Here is an 11,497-nt window from a genome sequence, read left to right as displayed (position 1 = left end):
AAGCAATCCATTCACCTCAGCCTCCCAAAGGCGCAGGATTAGAGTCTGAGCCACCGAGCCCGGCTAACATAGATTTTTAAAGAGTCAATAGTTAAACTTCTCTACATCTGAAACCAATTCCTGTATCATCATTAAATACTTCCTCTAATAATTATTTTAGTGAATGTCTGGAAGCATAAACTCTCTTAGTTATTACATTAACATTTTATTGTTTAAAATTTTAAATGAACTTTTCCATTAAAGTATAATATACACAGAGAAAAGTACATAAATCATATCAATTGATTCTCATTACTTGTGAAAGTTATGTTTTATAAAATCAGGCTGGTCATGGTGGTTTATGCCTGTAATCCCAGAAATTTGGGAGGACAAGGTGAGAGGATCATTTGAACCCAGGAGTTCAAGACTAGCCTAGGCAACATGGCGAGACCTCATCTCTACAGAAAAAAAAGAAAAAGAAGAAAAAGAAAAAAGAGTTAGCTGAGCATGGTAGTACGTGCCTGTAGTCCCAGCTACTAAGGAGGTTGAGGTAGACATCCTGAGCCCAGGATGTTAAGGATGCAGTGAGCTGTGATTGTGCCACTGCATCCCAGCCTGGACAACAGAGTGAGATCCCTGACTCAAAAATATAAATAAATAAACAAACAAACTAAATTTTAAAAAATTAGCTGAGTGTGTTGTGTGTGCCTGTAGTCCCAGCTGCTCAGGAGGCTGAGGTAGAAGGATCACCTGAGTCCAGGAGGTTGAGGCTACGGTGAGTTGTGGTCATGCTACTGTACTTCAGCCTGGGCAACATAGTGAGATTCCAGATCAAAAGAAAATCACCACTGAATTAGTGCATGCTGAACTACTGATCCTAGTAGCAACATTTTAATCAACTAATTAATATATAACCTTGCTTTTTGTGTGTATCTGTGTAAAGAAAACCTATTTAGTGTATATGATTGTTCTGTTAACACTGAACTTATTGTCAGAAGCACTGGAACCTATGCCTGAGTGAAGCTTGGTGACATGTGTATTTTCCCCACAAGGTACATCACAATCTTGCATGTACACACATTAGATAACACTTCAGCACTATGCCCGCGTGCCCTTTTAAACAGCGAAATCGCATCAAAAGGCACAAAAATGTAAAAAACAAAAAAACACAGCACTAAGCAGACTGTGAAAAGGACACTTGTTTACAATATGAAACCTGAAACAAGTAGACAGAGAGCTACCTTATCTGACCTCAGCTGGGAACATGTGCATCTGGTGACCCAAATTGTCCCCCTCAATGTTCACGTCTGTGATCACAAAGCTCAGCAAGTACTGATTCTGGGATGACAAATAAATTTCAGCGAGTAGGTAAATTCACGAGTGCAGAACCAGAGAATAATGATGATCGACAGTATACACAACTCAAGGCTTTTCACAAAGTGAGGGCACCCATGTAACAAACACCCAAGTCAAGAAATAAAACACTTCCAGTATCCTCTTAAGCCCTCTTCCAAGGGTAACCCCTATCTTGGCTAGATTAGTTTGTGTGGTTTGTTTTTGTTTTTTAACAATGTGTCGCCGGGCTTGGTGGCTCAGCCTGTCATCCCGCGCCTTTGGGAGGCTGAGGTGAGTGAATTACCTGAGCCCGCGGGTTCGAGACCCGCCTGGGCAGCAAGATCTCATCTCTACAATAAATTAAAAAATCAGCCGGGCGTGGTGGCGCATGCCTGTAATTCCGGCTACTCAGAAGGCTGAGGCAGAAGGATCGCCGGAGCCCAGCAGGCCGAGGCTGCGGTGGCTGGGAGCGGCCACTGCACTCCAGTCTGGGCGACAGAGTGAGACTCCAACTCAAAAAAACAATGTGTCAATGTAAGCATCTAGCTTATTTTGTTCAATGTTATGTTATTCCCCTGTGTTGTTGCAGGGTGTAATGATATTGGTTGTTTAAAATCATTTTTGTCAGTCTGTTTTACACACTTAATTTTGTCAGAAGAGAGTTTGTATTCCTATTGTGGATTTTGTTGATCATTTTTTCTAGAATTCCATTTCCTCGTGTGTTTTAGGCTTTTGATTTTCAAGGTCATTTTAAGTGAGAAGCTTCTGGCTTTTCATCTGTCTCTAACTTTCTAGTAGTAGGGTGATGTGCTACTACCCTCCACGATCCCCCAGGCCCAGAACTCAAAGTCTTCTTAGAGGTGTTCACCAGGCACAGCATTGGTGATACCCAGACTCAGAGTCTGCGAGAGAGAGTGTTGGCTTAGGCCCTGCTCAGGAGGCTATGTCTGTCCACCTGTCTCCCTTGGCCCAATCTTCCTGGAAACAGTTACAACAGGCAGCCTTTTAAAGGTGACAGCCTTTTAAGCCCCTTTCAAAGGAGAGGCACCCTACTCCAGCTCCTGGCTTCATACGGAAAGCCTGACTATTCTGTGCCTTGTACGGAGCTGTTTGGCTCTGATTCTCTGCTGGCGTTGTTCTCTCTGCCACCACTGTCTAAGTCCAGATTTGGAGCTCATCGTGGCCTGGCTTCATTCTTGCTCACTGCTGTAGATTTATGGTCCAGCGATGCTTGCCTTGCTTTTGATCCCAGCCACCTCTTTTTGGTCATCTTTTCTTATAATCTGATCTGTCATTGCTCTCCGTCTGGAGATGGAAGAAGTTGATGAGGAGTAAACTTAATGGTAGCATGCTGCCTGGAAGTCTGTCTTGCTTGTTTTATCATAGAATTAGAAAGTCATTTTTCTCCTGAAATAAATAAAGCAATGTTTGAGAGTGTCCACTCAGGCGGAAACAACCCAAATGCCCATCAACTGATGAATGGGCAAGCAACATTGGTATATCCACACAGTGGAATATTAGTCATCCATCGAAAAGAATGAAGTACTGATCCATGCTGTAACATAGATGAGTCTTGAACACATTGTACTAAGTAAAAGAAGCCAAACATAACAGGCCATATACCATACAATTTGATTTATATGAAATACCCAGAGTACACAAATGAGTAGAGACAGAACAGAGATTGGTGTTTTCCAGGGACTGGGGAGGAGAGCCTGGGGTTGAGGGAGGGGTTGGCTGCTAAGGAGTACCGGGTTTCCCTTTGGGGTGATGAAAATGTTCTGGAACTAGATAGTGGTGATAGTTGCAAAACACTGTAAATGTACTAAATGCCCATTGTAACGGTACAGTTTAAAATGATTAAAATAATGACTTTCATGTTACATGAATGTTATCCCAAGAAAAGAAGAGTCTACCTCTGCATGCCTTCCTAATTGCTCTTGCTTGAATGGATCACTGCCCTTCGCAGTGACAAAATACAAGCCCTATCTTTATTGAACATCTTTCACATTGTATTGCAAATGATTGGTCTTTGTGTCTGTCCCTCTACCAGCCTATAAGTATTTTCAAGAGAAGCATTGTGTCCAATTAAGATTTGTGTCTCTGTTACCTTGCTTAGTGTATGGCACAGAGTAAGCCCAACAAATACTTCTGAATAAATGAACGAATGAATGAACAAATTGAACTGACATGACCACTCAAAAAAAAAAAAAATTCACCCTTCTTCTGGGTCTCAATGTATCACCACTTGGGAAAAGGATTTTTCATTTGGAAACAAATCTTGATGTCCTCAGAGCTAATGCATTTGGTGGAAGAAAACAGTGCAGACAGCCCCAACAGTTCCCAGGATCCCTCTAAAACTTAGACCTCCCAGTCTCAGCCGGTCCTAACCTAACATCTGCTGGAGGTGCAGGGGTGAAGGCTGCAGGCTAAGTTATTCAAAATATTCCCACAACTAAGCACAAAAATGCTGTTGCTGAGTCACTTTGAGCACAAAGCATTTTCTTTACGATGCCTTCATCTGTCCTTTGAGGTGTAAATTGCAAGTCTTGCAGCCTCACTCTCCAGAGGTGAGTTAAATGACTTCTCTGGGGCCAGTCAACTGATGAAACAAGCGATGCATCAAATTGGAAGAGATTTCTTGGGAGTCTACGCTCCTGCATTTGACTGCTTATTTGTAGGTGCCGGGTTAGAAATTCCCCAGATAAATCAACTATTAGATTAAGATGTTGAGGTATGAAAATATCTTCTCAAACATGTGCTTCAATTCTTTACATTGTGGTTAACGGTGTTTCTCTTGTTCCAACCATGTGGGGATACGGAAAGGGTTAATAACCCTTTCCCTTGGGCTCACCCTTTATACTCCTGAAGTGATTTTTAAACCGTCCCTTTCTCTTTTCCATGTTAAAATTTGCAGGTCTTTGATTTAAAGAGAGAGAGAGAGAATCTACCACGTGCCCGCAATTCTGGATTCCAGCACAAATAAATATAATCCTTCTCTTCAAAGTGTGATTTCACAGTCTTTCTTTGGGGTTTGCTTTAAGTTCCTGTTTCTGATTCTAATCCAGCTTTGTAAAATGTGCTCCCAAATTTTGCCAGCTGGCAGACATTTCTCTACTAGCATATTATTCTCTGTGTTTTAATAAATGGGAGAAGTCAGTGTTAATCTCTCTTTATGTTTTGCCAATATCCAACAGCCTATGAACTAGTTGGGATTGTCTGTGCCTGGTCACATCGAAATCCCTTCAATTAACTGCCATGGAGCACTTGGGTTTTGTGCATGAAAAATATAGAGTAGAAACTTGAAAATGATTGCTTTCTAGCTGTGGGTGTCAAGTGCCATGGGAACACCCCCTTCCTACATGGCATCCCCAGTTCTGACGAGAGGCAGACAGTTCATCTGGCTTCACTGATGCAAACAGGGCTTTTCTGGGAAATCCCACAGCCACTGACATTGCTCCACAGTTCTCAACCATGCCGTGTGGTCCCCAGAGCTGCTGCTGAGGGACACAGCAGGCAGAGCAAAGATGCAGATTTTTCTGTCATTCTGTCATTTGGCCCAAGGAGACCAAAGCCATAATTTTCTTTGCTGACTTAGTATCCTGGAAAGAGGGGATGGGGTAGGGGTTCCTGGTCTGCTTTGAAAGGGATATGCTAGAATTCCATTGCAGCCAGCCTCCAACTGACTTCCTCACACAGCATCACTCTGTGTTATTTATGTCACTGAAAAACAGTTACATAGTAAAAAGTATTTGGGATGACAAAGCTGTTTGGGGAAATAAATGACTTTTTCCCTTTTTTTTCTTTTTCTTTTCTTTTCTTTTTTAAATTCAAGGGCTAGGTTTTTCTAACTGGAATGGTCTCCTAAAAGGGGAATATATTAATTCATAGTCATCTGTCAATTATCAGTTCTGACCATAAAAGCTATTGTTCTGTTGCTGCTAGACAGAAAGGCATTGGAGGGTTCACAGATACCCTTCAAATAAGACCTTCTCAAATTTATTTGAGAAGTGATCCAGGAAACACTGGTAGGAGGGGAAATCAGGGAAGGGATGTTAGCCCCAAAAGAATCATTACCAAACAAGTTACCATCGTGGCTAACTGGAGCTTAATCCCATGGAGAACTTAGGAAATAGAGAATTACACAATTCTACCTGAGAAATAAGGGAACTGGGCTATTTATAAGACAAGTTCCATTAGTCATTGGTTGAGGACTGTTCTTGTGTTACATTATTTGTATGCCCATATTCAAAAAAATGGACCTTACTCCCTATCTCATCCCACACCAACAACGTAATGCAAGAAAACCATATGCCTAGATGTAAAAGCTAGAACCATAAAATTTCTAGAAGCAAACATAAGAGAATATGTTCTCAACTTTAAGGTAAGCACAGTTTTCTTAGGGAGGGCATAAAATGCACTTTAAAAAAGCACCTTAGCCGGGCTCGGTGGCTCAGCCTGTAATCCCACACCTTGGGAGGCTGAGGTGAGTGAACTGCCTGAGCCCGTGGGTTCGAGACCCGCCTGGGCAACTTGGTGAGACCTCATCTCTACAATAAATCAAAAAATTAGCCGGGTGTGGTAGCGCGCGCCTGTAGTTCCAGGTACGTGGAAGGCTGAGGCGGAAGGATCTCCGGTGCCCAGCAGGTCAAGGCTGCAGTGGCCGGGAGCAGCCACTGTACTCCAGTCTGGGCGACAGAGTGAGACTCCAACTCAAAAAAAAAACCACTTCATCAAAATTAAATATATCTGCTCTTTGAAAGACATTAAGAAAATGAAAAGGCAAGTCCCAGAATGGGAAAATATCTTCATTACAGATATCTGACTATGGACTGGTATCTAGAATATATAAAGAACTCCTACAAGTCAATAACGACAAGATGTCTGAACAGAAACTTCATACATAAGATATACAAATAGCTAATAAGCCAAATGAAATGAGCTCAACATCATTCATCATCAGGGAAACACAGATTAAAATCACAATGAGAAACAACTACACACCCACTAGCATGACAAAAATTAAAGACTTGGCAATGCAAATGTCAGCAAGATGTGGAGCAACCAGAACACTCATATTTTGCTGGTGGGGGCATAGGTGGAATGCAAAATGTACAACCACTGTGGAGAACTTTTTGGAAGTTTTTAAATAAAGTTAAACATATATCTTCTAGGACCCAGAAGTTCTACATCTGGGTATTTATTGAAGATAAATGACAGAAAATATCTACAAAAAGACTTGTACAAAAATGTACATGACAGCTTTAAGCAAAAACAACAACAAAAAACTAGAACACATCACACCTGCACCTCCAGCACTCTGGGAAGCTAAGATGAGACAATTGCTTGAGGCCAGGAGTTCGAGACCAGCCTGAGCAACATAGCAAGAGCCCATCTCTACATTTTTTAAAAAAATTAGCCAGGTGGGGTGATGTGTGCCTGTAGTCCCAGCTACTTGACAGGATGAAGTGGGAGGATCACTCGAGCCTAGGAGTTCAAGGCTATAGTGAGATACGATTGCAACACTACACTCCAGTCTGAGTGGCAGAGTGAGACCCTATCTCAAAAAAACAAAATAAAAACTAGAAAACCATCCAGGTGTCCACCAACAGCTGCAGAACAAACTAATTGTGAAATTGCCATATAATAGAATCCTACTTAGCACTAAGAAGGAATGAACTACTGATAATGTGCAACAACATGAATGGAGCTGAAAAACAAAGTTACACTGAGCAAAAGAAGCATAGACAAAAGAGTGTATTCTTTATGGTTTCATGTATACAAAGTCTTGGAACAGGAAAGCTGAGGTCTGGTGATAAAGAATCAGACCAGTGGTCACCTTTGCGGGATGAGATTATGGAAAGGAGGCATTCTACAAGGGAACGCTGGGGGTTTTGGAAATGATCTATATTTTGGTTTGGGTGGTAGTTACATGAGTGTATATAGGCGTCAAACCTCACCTAATTGAACATGTGAAATCTGAAATCTGTGCTTTTTATTGTATGAGATTATATCTTAATAAAGATGATAGTTTTGGTCAGCCATGATAGCTCACGCCTATGATCCCAGAACTTTTGGAAGGCTGAGACAGGAGGATTGCTTGAGCTTAGGAGTTCAAGACCAGCCTGGGCAACATAGCGAGATCTTGTCTCTATAAAATATCAAAAAATTATCCGGGTGTGGTGGCACGTACCTGTAGTCCCAGCTACTCAGGAGGCTGAAGCAGGAGGATCATTTGAGCCTAGGAGTTTGAGGCTGCAGTGAGCTGTGACGGTGTCACTGCACTCCAGTCTGGGCAACAGAGTGAGACTCTGACTAAAAAAAAAAACATGATAGCTTTATCCTTAAAAAGTACAACACAATGACCATTACAACTATGAACTAATTTGCTCAGGGCTCTGTCCTCCACTAGACTGGGAGCTTCAGGAGGGGAGAAGCCCTGTCTGTTTTGTTCTTTGCCATATCCCTAGCACCTAGCACAGCACCTGGGACCTTTTGAGTGCTTAAGTCACATTTGTTAATATTATAAGTGTGTAAGGGCCGCTGTGCATTGAGCTGTATCTTTATCATATCTTCCTTTGCAGACATGACCTGTTCTTGGCAGACACTGGTGGCCCCAGAAGCTTCAGCACAGGTGCATTGTCTAGGAAGGGAGCTTGCAGGTGGGAAACCAGCAGGGCCCTGGGTGTCCTTGGGCACTGACAGGGTCCCAACTGTGAGCACCATCTGCTCCTGTGAAGGGTGTCTGACAGCAGCCGCAGCCCTGGACCTGGAAGGTGAATGCCTCTGAGACCCAATGTCAGGCTCCCGTTCCCATCTTCCCTGCCTGGAGGGAGCCCAGGGAGACCACGGAAAGTCACTTTAACCCTGGAAATAGAAAACACCAACATATGTACTGCTTTGTAGTTTACCAAGTGTTTTCCCATATATATTCTTGTTTAGTCTTTTCACTGACCCTGAAAGGTAGTTGTTTAATAACTCTGTTTTAAGTGATCTCCCCAAGGTCACACAGCTGGCAAGTTCAGACCTGGGATTCAAACCAAGTTTTTAACCATTGACTACTGTATTAAATGCAGCTCTGCTGTGTCATTTAGGGACCTTCAGAAGCCCGTTCTGAAATCTGTCCTCTTCAGAAAGCTTTACAGGACTACTGGAAAGATTAATGACAAATCCCCCTTGCCTTTAATCCAATTTATCCCATACGGTCCTGAGGGTTTAACCTGCCTGGACCACCACTATGAGACTCACTCCCCTGTGCAAATTTTTCACAGTCCCCACCACCTGCCAAGTAGAATCCACACTCCTTAGCTGCTGTTCAGTGCTCTTTGCCCCAACTCGCCTTGTAGCCTCATCTTTCTTAAAAAACGACTTTGTATATTCTTGCTGATTATGTCAATATCCTCATTTCTGCAACTTTGCTCCTCAGCTTTTCCTTCATATGGAATACCAGTTTCCTCCATCTCCCCCTGGGAAATTTCTTCTCAGCCTTCAAGTCCTAACTCGAATTCCACTGTCGCTCCCTGTTGGTAGATTTGTACTTCACTGGAAGCCTTGGAGCACATGGTTTGTACCTTCCCTGAAGTAGCAAGGGTATATTTGCACCTTGCCTTGTTTTCCTTACGAGACCCAGAGCTTCCAGAAGGTTTGATGCATGCCCTACTCATTTCTGTAACCTTGATGGTAACTAGCATAGTTGTCTGCACACTATAGTTATTTAACAGATTCTTTAAACAGTGAATCAATTGCCACCTCTCCAACCATTCTCTATGTATTTAATACCCTTTGGTATGCATAGTTTTATAAATGGTTGGCATTTTAATTCCATTTTATGTGTTTGGTTGACATAGCCTCCACCCGCTGTATACTTTGCTTCTGACTTCACGCTGCCTGTGTGCATACCTACATTCTTTGCAAGTAGGATTGGCATATGAAGAGACTGTGGAGTCCACAGTTCCATTATACTGTGGCTCTGCCATTCATCCGCTGTGAATCTTGGACATATCACGTCTACTCTCTGGACTTTATCTTACCTCCATCTATGAAATGGGGGTAATAACACCTGCTTTGCTTCTTTAATTCACCACAAGGTTGTTGGGAGCATAAATGAAATAACAGATGTGGAAGTGCTTTGCCGACTATAAATCACCTAGAAATGTCGTTTAGTTGCATCTGCTGTTGGCTTGAGGCTCATCCTTTGTTGCAGGCAGCCCCTCACCCATCTGCTCTTCTCTTTTGGTGAAAAACGGACTATCTAGAGGGGGTATATCCAGGGAGCTGCAGAATGGATGATGAGGAAGTAAATACGTTTCCTAGATAGGGTGTGGAGCGGGGGCTGTGCTGTGGTGGGTTGGGGACGTTGTCATCTGCAAGGCTGCTGTGAGGAAGGAAGACACCCTTGTCCAGGTAGCCTCTGAGAGCGGGCCTCGACCCCCGTGTGGAAGTTACAAGGCCTCGGCCAGTTGGGGAAATTTCTGAGCCAGGGCTGCAGGATGATGACATGGGCTGCCCAGGGAGGGTAGCGCCCTCATGCTGCAGAGTTGAGATCAACTCCCACTTAGAGGCGTCACAACCCCACTCCAACGGAGAAGTGACGACCTCTGCCTGAGGCGGAAGGCCAAGAGCGATCCCAGCGCTCCAGGCGCCTCCTGCAGGAGTCTTCTGGGGCTGCCTATTGGCTTCCGCTGAGAAGGAGGATGGGCCTTGGGCCGCTCCGCTTCCTGATTGGTTAGCTGCGTGGCTTGCAGGTTCCACGGCTGCGCACGCGTGGAGGCCAGACATGGCGGAGGCGGGAAAAGTGTCCACGGGCCTCGGGCTTCCTGCAGGAGAAGCGGAGCAGTGGCCTCTGCAGCGCTATGCCCGCTACATGCCCTCGAGCACTGGAGAGCCGCCTGGGCCTGGTGTGGCAGCTGGGACAGCCACGGCCTCCACATGGAAGGTGAGGCCTGAAGGCCGGAATAGCCCCGAGGCGCTCACACCCCAGGGGTAGAGGCAGGGAAGACCGCGGCCACATGGGGCGCAGATGCTATGGGGACAGAAGGCGGGACACTGAGGGGCTGCCAGGAAGGTCGAGGAATGGACAGGCCAACCGCTAACGTGGGAAATATACATATAGTGATAGCAGACATTATGGGAACCCGTTACTGTACGTTTACAAAATAATTTTGCAAGGGAGTAGTAAACATTTATATGTTCACCACATATTTATTTATTTTATTGTATTTTAATGTTTTTGGAGACTAGGTCATGCTGTGTCACCCAGGCTGGCATTCAGTGGCGCCATCATAGCTCACTGCAGCCCTGAAGTCCTGGGCTCCAGCAATCCTCTTGCCTCAAATCACTGAGTAGCTGGGACACAGGCCAAGCACCACCATGCCTAGCAATTTTTAAAAAATTTTTGTAGAGATGAGAGTCTTGCTATGTTGCTCAGGCTGGTCTTGAGCTCCTGGCCTCAGGCCATCCTCCCAGCTCAGCCTTCCAGAGTGTTGGGATTATAGGCATGAGCCACCACAGCCTCCTGGCTTTACAAATATTTATTGAGCATCAAGTATATGTTAGATCTATTCAGGGTGCTAGGGATATAGCAGTTAGCAAGTTACAAACAGTCCCCACCCCCACTGATATCTTTAGTGTAGTGGAGGACAGAATATTATTCAAATAACTGTGTAATTATGAGAGGGACTTTTGAGTCTTCCATAACCAAGTTGTCATACTCTGGCAGTCAGACACTCACACAGAACTAAATTTGAATCCTAGCTTTGCTGCTGAATTTCTGAGACCTTGGTTTTGTTACTTAACCTCGCTGTACCTTATTTGCTTTGTCTTAAAATAGAGAAAATTTGTAGTACAGGCATACATCAGAGATATTGGAGTTCACTTGCAAACCATTACAATAAAGCAAGTCATGGATTTTTTGGTTTCCCAGTGCATATAAAAGGTATCTTTGTATTATAATCTATTAACTATAGTAAAAGCATTATGCCTTAAGAGAGCAATGCCCAGCCGGGCTCGGTGGCTCAGCCTATAATCCCGCGCCTTGGGAGGTTGAGGTGAGTGAATTGCCTGAGCCTGCGGGTTTGAGACCCGCCTAGACAACTTGGTGAGACCTCGTCTCTACAATAAATAAAAAATTAGCCAGGCATGGTAGCACACGCCTGTAGTTCCGGCTACTTGGAAGGCTGAGGCG

The 11,497-nt window shown here is 44.0% G+C and overlaps 1 protein-coding gene across 1 annotated transcript in view; it reads left to right on the top strand.

Moving 5' to 3' along the window:
• Positions 1 to 10,070: 10,070 nt before the first annotated feature.
• REC114 (REC114 meiotic recombination protein) overlaps positions 10,071 to 11,497 on the top strand; it is a 94,991-nt gene continuing 93,564 nt past the window's right edge. Inside the window, exon 1 of the mRNA XM_021707631.1 lies at positions 10,071 to 10,249. Coding sequence (XP_021563306.1) covers positions 10,091 to 10,249 — 159 coding nt within the window. The 5' untranslated portion in view covers positions 10,071 to 10,090. The remainder of the gene's footprint in view (positions 10,250 to 11,497) is intronic.

Source organism: Carlito syrichta, unplaced genomic scaffold (assembly GCF_000164805.1).
Source record: "Carlito syrichta isolate Samal-C Ts95f unplaced genomic scaffold, Tarsius_syrichta-2.0.1 Scaffold122049, whole genome shotgun sequence".
Lineage (NCBI taxonomy): Eukaryota > Metazoa > Chordata > Mammalia > Primates > Tarsiidae > Carlito > Carlito syrichta.
Note: the sequence above shows the minus strand (reverse complement) of the source record. Positions and strands in the feature narration are given on the sequence as shown.